Source organism: Lampetra fluviatilis, chromosome 8 (genome assembly GCF_964198595.1).
Source record: "Lampetra fluviatilis chromosome 8, kcLamFluv1.1, whole genome shotgun sequence".
Taxonomy (NCBI): Eukaryota; Metazoa; Chordata; class Hyperoartia; order Petromyzontiformes; family Petromyzontidae; genus Lampetra; species Lampetra fluviatilis.
In genome coordinates this window covers 9,327,791-9,346,503 of record NC_136282.1, presented here as the reverse complement: position 1 = coordinate 9,346,503, position 18,713 = coordinate 9,327,791, and the positions used below count along the sequence as shown (strand labels likewise).

General features: G+C 43.7%; 1 protein-coding gene across 5 annotated transcripts in view; it reads left to right on the top strand.

The window, feature by feature from the left end:
• The window catches only part of BORCS5 (BLOC-1 related complex subunit 5), a 28,531-nt gene extending 10,231 nt beyond the window's left edge, over window positions 1–18,300 (top strand). For all 5 annotated transcript variants that reach the window (XM_078859046.1, XM_078859045.1, XM_078859043.1 and 2 more), the window contains exons 5-6: window positions 13,700–13,783; window positions 14,263–18,300. In XM_078859046.1, the coding sequence (XP_078715172.1) occupies window positions 13,700–13,783; window positions 14,263–14,442 (264 nt within the window). In that variant the 3' untranslated portion in view covers window positions 14,443–18,300. The remainder of the gene's footprint in view (window positions 1–13,699; window positions 13,784–14,262) is intronic.
• The last annotated feature ends 413 nt before the right edge of the window (window positions 18,301–18,713 follow it).

Genomic DNA, 18,713 nt, shown 5'->3' with positions numbered 1-18,713 from the left:
AGGGCTACTTGTGTAAAGTGGCTGTTAAAGACCGTCTGAAATAATTGTTTGTGTTATGGCCATTTTTTTAAATAGAAACATCTTTGCAAAGACTTATGTTGATACAGTAAAACGTCGTTATTTTGGTATTTGATCATTTGTAATTGTGGATAATTCGGCACAGCTGCGCTTTTGGCATATATGCAGTATTAGTAAGTCGCTATGAGCCGAATTGCCGTACCGAATGGTTCAATTTCGGCATACACGTGGAGCGACGTCGCGCACCACGATCAAAACAATGACTCAGTCATGTGGCGGTGTGCGTGGTGAGGGTGGCGAGCGTGGTGAGCGTGGTGAGAGTGGTGAGTGTGGTGAGTGTGGTGAGCGTGGTGAGCGTGGTGAGCGTGGCGAGCGTGGTGAGCGTCAGTGCAGACCCGTCGCTTTGGACTTCACCTTGTTTGTGCACTCTGTGCAAGCCAACCCTCTCAGAAATGTCGTCTACACCTACATCGAGAAGTGATAGAAAGGGACTGAAGTATTATACATCCCTTAGTCTGCGAGACAAATCCAAAGTTTTGGATAGAATTGATGCCGGTTTGTCAACGCGTGAGGTGTGTGAAGAGTTTGGAAACATTTTTTTGGGGAATTTTCTTTATTGTGGTAGGAGGTACTGGGGAGTACCGTTGTACATAATTCAGTATATTGGATAATTCGGCAAGGACAGAGCCCCATATGTGTCGAATTAACAAGGGTTGACTGGATAGATGTTATTCCCCTTTGGGGCAATACGTATATACGAAGTTAAATGATATGTAATATATCAGTGAATCCATCCAGCATAAATCAATTCTAAACAAATGTATAGTGACTCTTCCTATGCGTTTTAAGCGTGTGCTAGTTGTTGTTGGGAAATCAGAGTCCAAGGAATTACTTTTGACTTGCGTCGATGGCTTCCTACTGACATTGTGCAAATTTACTGCCTCATAAACGTTTTATAATTTCAACAGAATGTTAATTTGGAAACTTTTACACTTGGCCGAGTGCATAACTGGATGTGTACACACATCAGGAGGTGGAGTTATGTCCATGTTCCGTCCAACAAAGTGCTCCCATTGCGGATTAGAAGTCTTGCAACACATCCTGTCGAACAAACGATTATGCACAATTGTATACAAATGTGTAACCATTTCCTGATAAATCTAAGCTAAAAGACTGTCTGTGGAACATATTGGAACTGAGCAAAGGTATAATTCATCCATTAAAATCATATGTGAAACCTATACACTTGTGCAGAATGTAACATTGATGTGCTCGCATGTATTTGCCTAATGATAAATATGATTGTAAATGATACATGCAAGACGCTTGCATATCTCCTTCTGCCACGACATTTATTTGTCCATTGACGCCTATGTGCTATCGTGCATTGATGGCTACAACGCCCGGTTTGTAGGATGTTAAAATTATTATTTGTATTCACTGATCATTTCCTTATTTTATAATGCATTTGGACCGGCGTGGGCGTTAGGGGGTCTAAGCAGGGCCAAACACTGAAAATTAATTAGCTGCACGAACAATATAATTGGAAACCCAGAGCAATTACATCGCAGGCTGGGATTATATGACATCTGCCACGGTGGCTGCTGTGGTGACCCGCGCGTCACCTCTGCATTTATGGAGCGATGCGCTTGAGCCCATGAGCGTGTGGGGAAAATGAGACGTGTCGTCATTGTTGTCGTCGTCATCATTATCGTCGTAATCGTGACCATCGAACCAGGCAATTCGGTGTCACAACATTGGTTATATTGGAATGTGTAATACTCTCATGCGAGCATACGTTGTGTTCCAGTAAGTTGTCAAGAAATTGGCGTTGTAGCCAGCCTGTGTTGACCTCAAGGCTATATCCTCATATCCACAGAAAAACCTTGGGTTCAGTGATAATCATGTCATCAAAGTTATTTCATGTTTATAACTTGTAAACTTACCGACGGCAGTCACAGACTTGATTATCGGCACACCCTTGATGCCGTAATGAAACATTTTGGCAAGCGAGAAGCTGACCATGAATCATTATTTTTTAAATATAATTTATTCCCTTGCTTGGTTTGCGTTATGCAGCGATGCGTGGTCTCGGGTGAGAAAACACATCTTCACATCTGAGAAACATTCCGTCCATCGCACCTCTCTGTCCATCCACCCACCTCTGCTCTTAAGAACCAATGTCACCTACCCACCCCTCTTGCCTCTTCTCCGCCGCCTCTTTCGTCGCCGACCAGCTCAATTAAGCCGTATAATAAATGCGCGTGTACATATGTGTCCTCCAGAGATAACGAGGCATTGGAAGTGCTCATTTATGCTAAGAGCATCTCTTGCTCAGTCTCTTGGTGATGCCTTCATTTCCTGATTGAGCAAATTGAATTTTCCAGAGCCCTGCAGGGATTGCTAAGGGAACAGAACGCTTGTTACGACTGTGGCAGACTGTGGTGTATTTTTAGCCACTGGTTCTGTTGTCTATATACGTAATTGAGACAGGATGCAGACCTGCTATTACGCTGTCCGCACCACAGATGGCATTAGGAGCGTGGTGAAGGTTCCTCTTGCAACAAAACAACTTTCTCGCATTGCAACTTGAATCTAACGCACCACTCACATTAACATCATCCCTGACCTATTCACTGCTGGATGAAGGCCTCCTCAAGCTGCTGACATTCTCCACTAGCTTATGATGCAACAATCCGTCTCACCTGCATACGAGCTGATTTTTTTTCTCACTCTATCTCTGTAGTAAATGTGTTGTTGGGTAGGTTTTCCCATTTTGCTGCCACTCACTAGTCTTAGCCAGTGGCCATTACTTCTAGCGATGTGCCCTGTCCAAACCCTCACTTTTCTCAACGGTTAATACGGTGTCTTTGACTTGCGTATGTTCTTGAATCCACGTGTTCTTTTTCGTGTGTCCTTGTATAGTTCCAAGCAGAGACCTCTACTTGCTTCTTTGTGCACTTATATAAGCTTTGGTTGCATTTCTTTTGTCAATGTCCTTGTTTCTCATCTGTTCCATAGTAGATACTGTTCGATCGTAAAAACATTTTTAAGCACAGTGGTAATATTGCTGATAATTTGTAAGTTTAGTTTTCCTAAGGCAGTTTCATTATTTCGATTCCAGATCAGGGTCCGTAACTGTCCAAGGTACAAATACTCTGATGTTTTTTTCAGTTTTGTCCCTCCGCCAAAAACCTAAATTTGTTAAGCAAATTTGTACTTATTTGAGGTGGGTAACTTCGCCCACCCGCAGTGACCAGCATGGTGAAGTATGGTCACGTAGCTTCCCCACAATGGTTTAAAATATACATTTTGGAAAATACATTTTGCCTACACCTACAACTCAATTCTTTGCGCATTGACAAAAAAGTAATTTTATCAACACAATGCCTTGGGAGGTGTCCGTGAAGCAGTTTTGAAAATAACTCCTGCAAGTATGGTGCACGCGTGCATTTTTCTGTTTCGCCTCGCAAGGCGTTAAGGTGAGGCTAAAGGCGCGATCAATGCAGAATGCTGTGGCCGTGTGTTCGTATGGTAACAAGGAATAGTCATTTGCTGCGCTCGAGTGCAAGTCCCCCTCCACCCCCCTTTTTTTCCGTGACGTTTTAATGTGTTCCTCCCCACGTATTGATGATCGCTAATGCACATCGACTTGTTTACCCTTGTTTGCGGTTGTGACAAAGACAACACCTCTCGCGCTAACCATTGAGTCATACCAAGCTAGCGGCAGTCACCTTGCTCATCATGGGAGAGAATCGTTTCATATGCTGCCTGATAGCCCTGGAAACGTGTTTTTTCTTTACAACAAGGGCCATGAGGTCTGGAGATGGGAATGTTGAGGTCATTTGAAGGGGTTCAGTGAGTGAGACAAGATTTGATCTTTGGAACATACATCGAGTAACTCTGCAGTTGTCCCTAATCGCTGCATCACGGTTCGCGAAACAGAAGTGGGTCAATCTAAATTTTGATTTAAAGCTTTCGTGACTGCAGGGATTCATATTCTTGGTTCTTTCGGTAAAGTCACGTAGAAGGGAAATCATAAAATAATATAAATATAAAACAATATTGTTTTAAATTTATATTATTTTATATTTATATTATTTTATTATTTCCCTTCTACGTGACTTTACCGAAAGAACCAAGAATATGGGTCAATCTAGTTAGTGGTTAAACTATTATCATTTTGTCCCTCTTTAATCGGTTAGTGCAGGGGTCGGCAACCAAAATAACAAGAAGAGCCATTTCTTTCCAATTCGGTACAAAATTCAGTATTTCAAGAGCCGCAATGCATCTGAGTACATACTGTACATACGTACATATTGTCAAGAAGCAGCCCGTAAAGAGCCGCATGCGGCTCCGGAGCCGTAGGTTGCCGACCCCTGGGTTAGTGGGTTTGGTGTTGCTACCTGGGGCCATGTTGTGTACAGCAGACGGCAGTGCACCCCATTGTACTGCATTTTCCACCCACTTTTATGCTCCTCCTCTTGACGTGTGAGTGCCCTCATCCAGCAGTAGATTGACGACGGGGCTGTACATGTGCAATCACACAGTTGATTGTGACGTGATGCGGTTTCTCTTTGATGTACTGCTATGTAAAAATGTATCTTTATCAAGCAGGTATTAACACGACAAAGCTGTATGTTAAACAGCGCAGACGCCATCTCGTTTTATATTTACTAGTGGAGTAAGTCGGTGTGATTAATTGCCCTGTTGGTGTTAAAAGTGGCGTTGCTCATTCGTCCATCCTTGCCCCCTTAAAGCACAAGCCTGCTGTGATGATGAACACCGGTTAATTCAACACTGCTTAAAATATCAGTGTCACATATGACATTCTTTTGTTTAATTTAACAAGATTATGAACCCTTCTTGGTTCTTTCGGTAAAGTCACGTAGAAGGGAAATAATAAAATAATAAAAATAAAACATAATAAAATACAATGCTCACGACGTTTCGGCCACAACGCAAGCAGCCGTCCTCAGGTGAAGAACAGGTCTGTCGGAAAGATCACCAGTGAATGAAACCCACGCCGAGGGGACATCGGTTCGAATTGTGGAAGTAATTGATGCATGGGGGTGCCACGGACGGGCCATGCCGGACATTCAGCGACACGCACTGTTTTGGGTTACAGATCTATCTTGCAGAGACAGAACAATGATTGGAGCATCGAACGAGTTTATTCGTCTATCCTGGCTACCCGTCGCTTCCTTCCTCTGCGTGCGTTCACTCTTCTCTGCCGCATGACCGTTCTGTCCCTTGTGCGTCTATCCCCCGCCCACTCAGTACGGCCGTCTGAAAGTCCCGCTATCCCTTCCCGCTCGCCTTGTCCTTGATGTCAGTGGTCATGAATTACTCATTGTTCCCTGCTGCATGCGGAATTCCCCCGGAAATGCTTCTGGTCGACGTTCTCTTGCTTCCTCTAGCAAACGACCAGGAACTGCTACCAAGGGCTGATTATACATGATTTATGTGGGCTTTGTTTGTGCAGAAAGTGGTGGTTTTAGTTACACGAATACACAGTTCCGCATCTTCAAATGATGTTCATTCACAATCATATACTGTATATGTGTAAATACACACCGGTCTTCTTTGCAAAAATAAGTGATAAAGATCAATGATGGGCCCTCTTAAGATTTTGGTGAATATTACGTCATCAGCCGTGATATATATATTGACTACTGGATAAGTGCCTCTTTCCAAGATGGTTGCTATCTTTTCTGGTCTCGCGATGCAACAAGTCCATTTAACTCCATCACACGAGCCGATTTCTTAACTGCATCTCCACGGTGGACTTCCTTTCCGGTAGTGTTCCCTCCTGTGGCTGACACTCGTAAGGTTCGACCACCGCCCATCATCCCTTTTATGGCGATGTATCCTGCCCAAGCCCACTTACTCTTCTTAACAGTCAAAGCGATGTCTTTACCTTGAGTGTATTCTCGAATCCATGGGTTCAGTGTTATAATCTGTGAGCCACGCTTGACGTGTTTGCCAACGACTGACGATATTTGGTGGCGGGACACGGCTATTAAAACACTCAAGGCGGACTGGAATAAAAATAATGAAAGAAAATCTATCTTAAAAATGTAAGCAACATACCAACGTGCTTAAAAGTAAGGGTTATAAGCGGTTTATATTATCTGATAGTTAAAGTGAATCAGAAACATGAACGTTGAAACAAAAATGCAACAAAAGCTTTTAAGTGTACGAAAAAGGTTTGGAAAGGTACACGCTGGAAATTATACGCTGGCAGAGTACAGTACCTGACATTCCTTACTGGACATCTGTGAAAAAGAGCTTAATAGCTCAATCGGTTCCTCCAGTCTAAATAAAAAATTAGATTCTGATGTTTTGTCGCCATGAAAAAAGGGGAAAACCTATTATCATATTTTGGTTACTGGCAAAGGAGGTCCCATGATGGAGCTGCTCACTCCGAGCTCTCATTACTCTGATAGTGCATTGTCTTTGTGCTGTACGCCTTTTGGCGTCCTCTGGTCTAACACCGTTTTGAGACTAGGCTCAAAAGAAAGCTGTCTCTGGTGTGGACCAATCAGTTTCAAAGACAATGCATATATTATCAGAGTGTGTGTTTTTGTTTGCATTCTGACCACAAGTATTGTGGTTAATGCAGACATGATTCCTTGTAAAAGGTTTAAGTTTGGTGTTTTTACATCTTAACACAGCTGTTTTGTTGCCAGAAAAATGGGGCAAACCTATTATCATAGATTCTGACTCTTTGTTTTATTTGACAGTCAATAAATAGTTGTAAATGATGATGCTGATGTAAACTACTCCATTGCCAAGTACTTTGTTCCTAACCTTTGCACGCACCGTATCACACTCTCCATTGTGCAGTATAGGTGTCGCAAGTGAGCCTTGGCGCATTCCACGTGTCTATGACAGCACATGCAAAAAAAAATTGTTTGGGTAATCGGCCATTTCCATAGAAATTGCTTCACAACTTGAACCTCGTTGCTATTTCACAATCGTACTTGTCAACATAAAGTTATTGAAGCGCAGCGGCTCAGTGTTACGTCGTTTTTTGGCTCAGCACAGAGTACATCTGTTTTGAGTGGCCAATAACCTTGGTTGTAACCTTGTTCATTAGTCCTTTCCTTCACACCGTACAAATACGTTTATTGACTAGATATACTTTGACCTGACCTCCCCACCCCCGTCTAAGATTACGTGATGCAAAAAAGCACATGACCACCCAATGATGGTCCCTCCTTATGGACTGAAGTGGTAAGTGCGGCCACAACTTTAGTCAAGTCCACTACTGAATAGAGGCATCCCCACGTTGTGCGACATTTCCAGGTTGTTTGACGACACTTTACCCACGCTGGTCATGTGTGTGCTATGACGAAGGGCCATCGCCCCAACATGTGCGTGTTATATGTTTATTGAAGAATGTGCCGAGTTTATTGTTAATAGTGCTTTTGCACCACTCTCAACACAGCGTCACCAGACGATTTCGTCAGTGTGGGTTGATGAAGGCAGGGGGCATAGACGTGGAAGTCGTGTAACAAAAATGATTTTGCTGCGCTGCCCTGTGCTCACACAAAGTTGTTGCTAAGCATGGTTTCCTGAAGTGTAAAGCTACAAGTGATGCCGTGCGATTTCTTATTGGCTGGGCTTGCTCGGAGGAGGAATTTTTTTCAAGATTGGAAGCTTTCACAAGGTTCAAAGGGCAATGGTCAAGGCTGTACAATGCTCTCCAAGGTGTTGGACCTCGCCCAGAACATAGATCCTCACGCCCAGAATGAGAACACTGGCCTCCGTCACCATTCCTAATGCCTCTTATTGTGAATGCACTTCATCTGATCTCCTCTCGTATGGCATCTGAAAAGCAACTGAAAAACAGCGTCGCTGTAAGTTGATGAGTTAGGTGATCTATTCGATGGCACCAGGAGTTGCGTAACGCGTAGCGTTCAGACCCCCTATGTAACCGAATACTACAACAGATCACACTTCACCACTTTCACAACAGGGTGACTTTTTAATTCTTTGTGTATGCAGGAGATAGCCATGTCTGCTGTGCATTGTTCGAATGCGATTAAGTGCAGCCCAATGCCCTTTCATGGCAGCTGAAGGCAGCTCGTTCCGGCATCGAGTAGTCGATGGGTTGCTTGTTCGGTACTGCCGCAGGCCTTCCGGGTTTAGCGCCACCCATCAGAAGTGTCTCCGCGTTGATCCAGAGGAGGTTCGCGGGACTTGAGCTGGCTTGGCGGCGCATGTCAGACGTGCCGGTGCATTGGTAGTTGTGGTGTTGGCGAGGATCTCATGCGAGGATCTCATGCGAGGATCTCATTCGACTCTCGGAGTCCGGCGGCATTTCGCCAAATGTCTTTTGGAGAGGAATTTGTAGCCACGGCAGCGGTGTGAGTTTATGTGTGGCACTGATTTTATTGATTGCGGAATTGATTCGTTTGTGAACTACTTTTAGACGTGGACTCTTACACCAGACCAGTGAGGACCAGCGTTTGTGTCAATATTCGGAGTGTTCGATCGTCGCTTGCCCGTGATGTCCCGACTAGCTTCTGTACGATGCTTTTACCTGGGACTTCGCCTCATTGCTGGTGTTTTCAAGGTGTTGGTGATAACTTGGCGTCCGATCTGATGTGTCTAATAGGTACTTTGGTTTGAATTCGTGTATGAGAGGGGCATGACAGAATATTAAATTGAGAGATTTAGTGGCCTTGGGATTGTTCAACGGTGGAATGTGGAGACCATGGTCTTGGCTGCATTTAGCTTCAAGCGCCTCATAAACATTTGTAAACTTATCAATGAAAGCAGAAATAGTATTAGCCCCATTGTAAACTTACAGTATCGACATGGGTTACCACTTCAATTTATTTTCGAATAAGTGCCGTTTATTCAAAGAGCAGTTGTTTGGAAAATCGATATGACGGATTTGAGTTAATTATTCCGTCCGTAAAAAACGTAATGTACTCGCGGACAGGATAAGTTCCATTTATTTAGGTAAAAATTAGCTTGGAATATCAATAGCATGGATGGAAATATATACATCCAAAAAAGACTTTCTACTTGCAAACAGGATAAAAACTCGCACGACCTTTATACTGGTCAGATGAATGCATTTTGAAACCTTTGGATACAAAAAAAACGAGATACACAACAGATGATGTTTACTTTCATACAGGGCCAATGAGGACCAATCTAAAAAATAATGTGCGAATCACCTTCATACAGCGCTGGTGGTCGTTATTAAACACACAATTCCGCATTGGAACACGGTAAATAACTTAACGTACACATTGATTTGAATAAGCTCGGTTATTTACCATACTTGTGATTGGAAACCAAGTGACAGTGGAGAAAAGAACAATTGTGAGCACGAGTGTATTTGCACTCGCAGAGAACCCGTTACTGTGCCACGGAAAATAAGTCGGCTGTAATTTCCATAATCTTCTCAGAATCATAAACGTGGAGCACCGAAAGTAATCTGCTTTGTCACGTAATAAATGACAAGATAATACGTATTTTGAGTTTTTAGTTTTAATATTCTCTGATTTAAAGACTTAATATGAATAGGAGCACAAATTAAAAAAGTTAGAGCAATTTAAATTGAACCATGCCAGTTTTTTTGTATTACTTCCTACTCTTCAGTGTTGCTGTATATTATATGTTCTATTCAAAATTTACTTGTTGCACGGAAAATCCCATCTAGCCAGTTACCCGGCTGCTTTTGGTGTCAACGGCCCCACACCAGCCACTAACAACAGAGCTTTTGTTGGGGTGGAGAGGAACCCAGCCAGCAGCCAGCCAAGAAACACGAGCCATAGATTGCTTTTTAATTGTAGTCTCATGTTTTTTAATTCGTTTCTTCAGTGCAATTGTTTCACCCATATGTATCACATGCTCTGCAGCAAGGACCCAATGTGGTAAGTTACTTATGTTTTTCCACCCCATGTCCTCGCATGTTCTTTATTAGCTTTACGTAAAGAATTGGCTCTTCTTTAACCAAAGCAAGCTTTGTAAAATTTCCGCATTTAATTGACCGAGGCCTTAACGGTGTTAAAACCCGAATAACGCTGAAAGCATCCAGACGGGGGTAATCTTTATTGCCGTTTGGTAGCAAATAGATCCCGACGCAGACTTTGAACTTGTGCAATTAAATATATAGCGGTTGCAACCCGTTAATCATTCGAGAACCGTTGGCAGCCGCGCCGGGTTAAATTGAAGCGAGGCTTTAACTCCGCGACGATCTTCTCCGCTCGTTTACGAGCCGCCTGACGTTTTGCGGCAATCGTAATCGGCTGAGCCGTGTCGAGAGGGGGGATGGGCAGCCGAGACCCACCGGCGTGGGTTTTTTTTCGGTACGGTCACCTTGGCAGAACGTGTATATAAGTGCGCTCCCCATGGCAACTGTGTCCGTAATTACAGCTTTGGAGGAAACGTGCGCAAGCAAAGGGAGAGACACTGGGGCTTGTTTTAAAGGCAGCTCCGGCCTGTACGTAGAAAAACGCTTGTGTTCGGCGAGCTGCATTGGTGCCGAACAAATACATTGTTATCAGGTCGCACCCATTACACGCAGAGTGCTTGCCACAAATGAACCACGATACTTTGCTGTTGCCGTCACGCGAACTCCGGTCATCTTCGCAGCGGCTCTTGTCGAGCCATCGAGAGACGGTCGCCGCATCGAGCGCTTTCAGATGAGCTTCTGCGACCGTCTGGAACGTTCTTCCTTGCGATATTAGGAAGCCGCTGGAGCTACGCACTTTTAAATCTCGATTGAAAACGAATTGCTTTCGAACTGCTTTTTTCGTTTTTCGTTTGTTGTTCTTACCCCACACCTCTGATGAGCGCGGTTGGTTACGTACAGTGCGAAAGAAGTTCAGCATACATACATGTTGTGATTGCACCGTGGGCGAAGGTTCAGGTGATAGATTGCGACAACAAAACATGTTGTGTTGGGAGGTGTTGGCATTTTTGACTTCCGATGCTCAACTTATTTTGCTTACGCTTTGTCCGCCATACAGTGGTAATAAACGGATTTAGGTGTTCTGTGTTAAACCTATTATAGAAGGGTGCATGGTATAAATGTGTGTTTCCATTGTCAAGTGTGTTTTTTTTACTGGTTTTGTGTATGAATATATGGATGTATGTACGACATGTATGGTGCGTGCATATTATGTATCTACGTGTGTTGGACTCAGTGGATGTGTGTTTAAATAAACTGGGGCCAGAAGCTGAAAGCTGCAATAAAATAGAACAATGGCATCTTGTACACTTAAAGCAAACGCCTGCTGGATGAGGGCCACACTCTGTAGGTCACGGGGTTTATTTGACCACACATCACCACGCTGGTCAGTATGGGTTGGTGAGGGTGTGGAACATGGACGTGGGACCATAGAAGTACAGCACAACAGTGGATTTGGCTGCACTGCCCTCTGCTGCCCACATTGTGGTACCTGGGTAAAGCGACTGAAAGCGTATGGGTCTGTCATTGCAGGGCAAAGCGTGCAGAAAAACACATTTTCCACTCACCTTGTTATTGTGTGAAACAACTGTCATGTTGACTGACGTTTAATGCTGAACCAGGCAATTTATTACAAGCTTTACATGTATAAGCATGCACAGAACATACCTTTATTTGGACAGTTATCAAAAGAAAAGGTTTGCTTCATAGCCTATGAGAATGTTTGCCTGTAGCTTGTCTCTCCGTACCTACCAATCGATGTGCGTTCGTTTGGAGCAAACGTCACTGTTGAAACGTATCCAACTAACATCAGTGTGTATGTGTCATGTTTTTTTACGGGGGGGGGGCCTAACGTTCGTAGTCTGGCGATGGGTTGAAAGGGGATGGGGGGTGGTGGTGGGAGTTGCAAATGTTTTCCATAACCCCTGGACGGTGGCGAGATGTTAACTCCCTCGCCTGGTATGCAGGAGGTCAGGGGTTTGATCCCGACCCTGATGCCTGTATATTTGGAGTTTGCGTGTCTCTCTCCACGTCGTCGCGTGGATTTTTTTCTCCGAGTCCTCCGGTTTTTCCCTCCACATTTAGAAACGTGCGTTTAAGACTATTTGCTGCCATAAATGTCCACGTGATAAGCCACTTTGTTGAGCTATCATTTGTGGCCAGGTCACTTTTGAAAAATAACTGAAAGCCTCAATGGGCTTTGTCTGGTAGGATGAGGATGGCTTAGTGTTTTATTTGTATGTGTTTGGGTGATTTGTGTACCTTTCTTGTACTTTACACTCCTATCGTCTTTTTGCGTGAAAAAGAGCTTTATAGCTTAAATTTCGATTTAAAGCTTTCGAGACTGCAGGGATTCATCTTCTTGGTTCTTTCGGTAAAGTCACGTAGAATGGAAATAATAAAATAATAAGAAAGACAGCGTCTGACAGACCTGTTCTTCACCTGAGGACGGCTGCTTGTGTTGTGGCCGAAACGTCGTGAGAATAATGTATTGTTTTATTTTTATTATTTTATTATTTCCATTCTACGTGACTTTACCGAAAGAACAAAGAAGCTTTATAGCTCATCGGATTCCTCCGGTATGAATAAATATTCTGATTTTGACGTGTCAGGGGGGTAACCTGAGACAACTGTTAGACGCAGAGGTAGTGTTTGTGTGGCAGCACAGGTGAGGAGGCGGGGTGTGCCGTCGAACACACGACAGTTGCTCCTCTTTCTCCGAGTGCTGTGTTGGGTGCCCGCTTCCGAAAGCCAATCCTGACATTAGCCCCTACTTTGTTGTAGCTGCAGGGGTTGTGTTGGCGGTTGTGAACAAAAAAAAAATAAACAAAACACACATGGAAAAAGAATAAAGCAGGCTCAACGCCACCCTATTATGTTCAATCGCAGTGTTCAGGGAATTGTGTAAGCCAGTTAAGGGCAGCCTTGGGGTTGCTAAGGACAATTGGGCTGACATCCTGCTCGTAGCTTTTACCACGTTTTGTTCTCTCTCTGATCCCCCGGAGTGAATTTAAATGAACGCACGCCGCCACAGATAAAGGCGGAGGTGTAAATGGCACGATGAGTCTTGGATGAAGGGGGATTGTGTTCCGCGCGTATGAATCGTTTAAGCCGGCAGTTCACAAATCCTTGGCCGTACCAAGGTCCAAGTTTTATCTCATTGACCGGTCGTCTTCATTCACATGCAAATTACACGATGCACATTTCAAGAATATGGTCATTGATAAACATGAGATCCCAGAGGTGGTGTGCGAGGTCGACCACGCGACGTGCATGCTACGTATCCTCACTAACATTCAAACGAGCTCAATGGTTGTTGGCTGCTTTCGATTTAAAGCTTTCGTGACTGCAGGGATTCATCTTCTTGGTTCTTTCGGTAAAGTCACGTAGAATGGAAATAATAAAATAAAAAAAATAAAACATAATAAAATAATTCTCACGACGTTTCGGCCACAACGCAAGCAGCCGTCCTCAGGTGTCTACTCGACAGACCTGCTCTCCACCTGATGATGGCTGCTTGCGTTGTGGCCGAAACGTCGTGAGAATTATTTTATTATGTTTTATTTTTATTATTTTATTATTTCCATTCTACGTGACTTTACCGAAAGAACCAAGAAGATGTTGGCTGCTTGTTTGTGATTTAACCATTGGCGTGCATCGATGAATCGGTTTTCATTGGACAAGTTTTTTTCTTTAATCCAGGTATTATCTAACAGTTGCTCGCTGTGCTATCCTCTCTGCCAGGTGGAAGGGGAGGTCAGCACTCTCTACGCCTCCATGCAGGAGAGACAGAAGCGCTTTGCACGTTACGCCGAGCAGGTTAAAAAAGTGAGAGCCCATTTATGCACTCGCTCACATTCATTGACAAGTGCCGGGTGTATATCCTGGCCATTACCTGCCTGCCTTTGCAGTGTGTAGGTCATATGAAGAGGGTGATATTATTGAATGGTAATGCAAATCCATTTGTTGAAACGTTCATTTCCTTCCGTTTATGTAGTTTTCCTTGTTAAACTCACCTCATGTTGGTTGTGAATTTCAGTGATGGGATATGTTTTCATCGCTCACACAAATGGTCATAAACAAAGTAGTGATATGGCGATATTTAATTTAGTTTATTCGATTATTGTTCTCGCTATGCGTGTGTGGGCCCTGCCTTGACCTATCATTGCCCCGAGCTATCAAGCTTGACGCTGGGTCCTTGAGCCACACAGCGCATTCCACCAGACATGCACTACATTCGTGTTCTGTATTGTTGCCGTTATGGTTATCACAGTGCCGCTGTCACCAATGCCCTCTTGTTGCGAAAGGTGGGAGAGATCTCTGCACTCCTGCGGAAGATCCAGATGGGCGTGGACCAGACGCTGCCACTGATGGAGCGGCTCAACGCGCTGCTTCCCGAGTCCGAGCGCTTGGAGCCCTTCTCTTTGCAGCCCACACCCCCCAGGGCCACACCTCCCCCTGATGTTGCCAGCAGCACATTAAACTAGGCCCGCTTCCACCCACCACCCCCCTCCGTCACAGTATCTCGCTTGTTTTATAAGTGCGCAGTACGCATGCCCACCTGGCCGTCTCACCACGCTCTGGCTTGTCCGCTCAGCCGATCCCCAACAGGTCTGTGTCTCCTGCTGTCGCGTGTCTACGAAACGTGCATTTGGAGTGTTTGGCTGCTGTAAATGTACACGTGATGATAAGCCACTTTGTTGAGCTATCATTTGTGGCCAGGTCGCTTCAGAAAAATATCTATATGGCTCAGTGGGCCTTACCTGGTAACATAAAAATAGTTTGTAAAAAATAGTTTAGTTTTACCGTCATGTGCCAAACATCTAACTTTTCTGGCATGTCTTTGCACCTCGGCACATTCATTTAGTGTGCCGGTGTCTTGCGTCCCTCAGATCCGTACTTTGACACCTCTTCACATAGTCACACTTCACTGAAGGGGGGAGGGGGGGGGAATGGGCGTTCAGAATAGTAATGTATTGGTCATTTGTGTGTACTTAATGGACGTCATTTGGATGTCCGTGGCTGGCACCTGCAGGTGCTTGCGACTTTGACAGCGAAGCTCCCAAGCTGCTTCAGTGTTCTTGGTTCTTTCGGTAAAGTCACGTAGAAGGGAAGTAATCAAATAATAAAAATAAAACATAATAAAATACAATTCAGAGGACGGCTGCTTGCGTTGTGGCCGAAACGTCGTGAGAATTATTTTATTATGTTGTATTTTTATTATTTAATTATTTCCCTTCTACGTGACTTTACCGAAAGAACCAAGAAGATGAATCCCTGCAGTCACGAAAGCTTTAAATCGAAATCTGCGTCAGTGTGTTTTTGAATGGCGGCTGGGGAGGTCTGGGCTCGACGACTTTTTGAGTCCAAGGGTTGCGTTGTGCATCGCGGACCCCGCTGATAATGAACCGCCCGGCTGCTTTATCAGCGGCCCCGTGCGTGCCGCCTGCTTTGCTTGCAGACGCCGGAGATCTTCTTACTCCGAAACAGTGGGGCCTTTGTGGTGTGATCACGTATATGGTCCAGATGATCTAAATACGTAATTCAATCAGCCCTCCATACTGTACGTATATGCGTTGGGGTTTGTTGCTGAGCTGCACTGCTGATTATTCACGTGCAGCATTGCAATTGACGTGAAACGTTAACTTAGACCTTTCAGAATTGGTTTACGAGTAGAAATCGTATTGAAGGAGCCAATGGTTTTATACAATTACTTTAAACAAAAATCTAGCACGCACTGTTCATCCAGAACATTATAAATGAATAATGTTTAAAAAAAACATCAGGTCGCTTTGTCCAGCGTCTTTAGAAATGTATTTTAGATGCTGTATAAATTCAAATGATCATTTGCAGGCAATCAAAACGTAAAGCAGAAACCAGTAACTCGCTCTGATTCCTAATTATTGCAGGAAAATCTCACTCCAGTCTTTGTGAGCTCACTTTGTTACTTTTGATGCAATTGAAAACCACTCCTCTCCGTGTTTGCTGACATTTAGGATTGTTCTGTGGAATGCGCGGGCATGAGAATACTGAAAGTAAAGACGCACTTGCCCTGGTGGATTGAGAGAATAGTGTAAAGTAGAGATTAATGATTGGGCAATTACACAGTGGCCTACAAGATAGCATCTCTTGCTTGGCTAAGTAGGCAGGACAACCAGAGCGTTTAATGACTGGAGCCCCTTGTTTTTCTCCACAAAGGGCTGGCATTGGTCGTACTTTGCATGCTTGACGAGCCTTTGACGTTTACTTGGTAAACACGTGGAATTAGCCCGATGGTTCATTGATGTTGGCCCTTATGAGGGCCGGTTGATATCTTCGTTCACGTTGCTGATCGTATCGGGTTTATTGACGAGTTGATCCGGTAGCTTTTTTTGACGACATCCCGTTGCGTTCACGAATTATGCGCACGAAGAACAGTGAGCACGAGTCTTTGCCTCCCAGCCCTCTGCCTTATGTTACCAAAGGTGGTGTGAATCTCTTGGGATGATCAGCTGGAAAATAACATGTTTCCATGTGGGCTTTTTCACTGCCAGTGTTTGCAGTGAGCCGAGTGAGACCACACAGTTCAGCCTGTCTGCAGTGGAGCAGGTGCGGGGTCTTGAAATGTCACATTTGTAAAAAGAAAGGCTGGTTTCTCTCTCTATGAGCTGAGATTCACAGTCCTGTTGAAGACACACTGGACCAGTCCTACATCAGCGAACTGTGTCATTCTATTCCCTGCAGTTACTTTAGCCGTGTTTTGTTAAGTTTCTTCTTTAAAGCTGAAGTCGGCTATACAGAGGACACTTGAATAAGAAAAGTGGAAAAGTGTGTGCTTGCAGAATTGTACAATGTTTTCAACGGAGTAGGAAGCACAGGCTGTGTCTGTAAATGGTAGATTGTTGTGTATGTGCGATCTAATAATGTAAAACTTTGAAATAAAATGAGATTCCATTCGATGGAGTTTTGCACAGACAAGCCTGTCCACATGTGAAAAGCTGATTTCCACCTTGTTTTTTTTTAACGCTTTGTGACGACTAAATAAATGCCGTCTGATTTATAGGCTCTTATTAAATCACAAAATAGTCAAATGTTACCTTTATAATAGTTGCTGGGAGCCACGTGGTTCATTGTGTTTTTTTGTGTGCAGCAGTAATCGAGAGGGAGGCGTTGCCTGTGGCCAGTCCAAGGGCTGGGTCGTTTCTTTGTTGAGCAAGTAACTCGGCGATTTCAATGGCTGGAAGTGCCTGTGCGTAAGTCCCCCAGCTTCGTGGCTGCAAACATAACTCGAGGGCTTTCACATTGCCCCCCCTCCATCGGCTGCACCTGGCTCATGCCGTTTGTTTCAGTTCACTTGTTCTACCACATTTTACAATCGAGGTCTTGGCTTGAAGCAATCGCATCAACATCCTTTTCGTTATCAGTTCCTGAAAAAAAAGGCGAGCTTACGCAATTTTTGGTTGTCGTTTTTGAGGGGGGAGATAGTTTAGCGGTAACGTTATCAGAGCATTCCTCTGTGGATTGGCTGTACCCTTATCTCTGGACTGACTTTTGTAAACAAAGCCCTTCCCTGCTGGAAGTTGCTTGCCAACACCACCTGGACAACAGGTAACAACACGCACAATATAAAAGCCACTGTTGGTCAGCTTCTTGTAGGGGTTGATCTATTTAAAATGTTAGGGTGCATTAGTTTATGGAGGTAACGTTTGTAGCAGGTGCTACGTACCTGGCGATCTGAAAAATTGTCACGATTTGTGGTAGCAATTCCTTTTTAAAAAATCTATTCTTTTTTGTCTTGTTTTTGTTATATTTCCATTTTTTTCTCATTTGGAAAATCTGCTTTACTCCATTAGCCTAAATGTATTTTAAGAGTATAAATTTCACATGATTTGCGTGAATAGTGCATTCACACACATGATTCGATGCATGTACAGTACTGTAAGCATAAGAGTTGACTTTAGTGGATTAAATCATTGTTGCACAAGCACAAACATTCTCTGCAAATAAGGGCCATCATCTGTAACGTAACCTATTATATAAATGTTTACTTAGGGCAGTTGTTTTGACAAATGTGTTGAGTTTTTTTTGTTGAAAATATAAATTCAATAGATCGTTACACATTCCTACTGCCCACTCAGCAGGCACGATTGTCTGAAGTCGAAGAACAGGTGAGCTCATTGAATACGTGGCTTACGGTCATCTCGGGCAAAACAGTTATCAATTGTGATAATTTGACGCGTCTTTTTCCTACAAGGGGAACAACATGGAGGCAACTGACATGCAGCCCTTGACGAGGTCATTCTGAAAGTCCAACGGACACTGATTCTATTCAAATATTAAATGAGTGATCGTCTGGAAAATAAATAAAAAATAATGTTACAATTTGCAGTGAGTGCCATTTTGTGTATGTGTGTGGGATTGCAAACATTGTGCTAAGCTTTGTCTAATTGGTAATTTTATTTTAAAATATGTATTTTGCAGGTCGTGGTTGAACCTTAATTTCACTGTGTTCATGTTGGTGTAATGTTTACTGATATGTATACGTAATTGATTTTATACATATCTGCATCAAGTATGTATAACAATATGGATGAGCCGTGACATCCCACAAAACGACAGTTCTCATGAAGGGTGTGAAATCTCGCGATAAGTGTGGTACAGAAGCCAAATATCACGTGATGATTTGTCTCTAGTTTCTGTATAAACTCGTGGGTTATGGCGCATCACGGGTAAAATAATATGTAGATCTAATCAGAACTCCATTCTGCGTCCCTACATA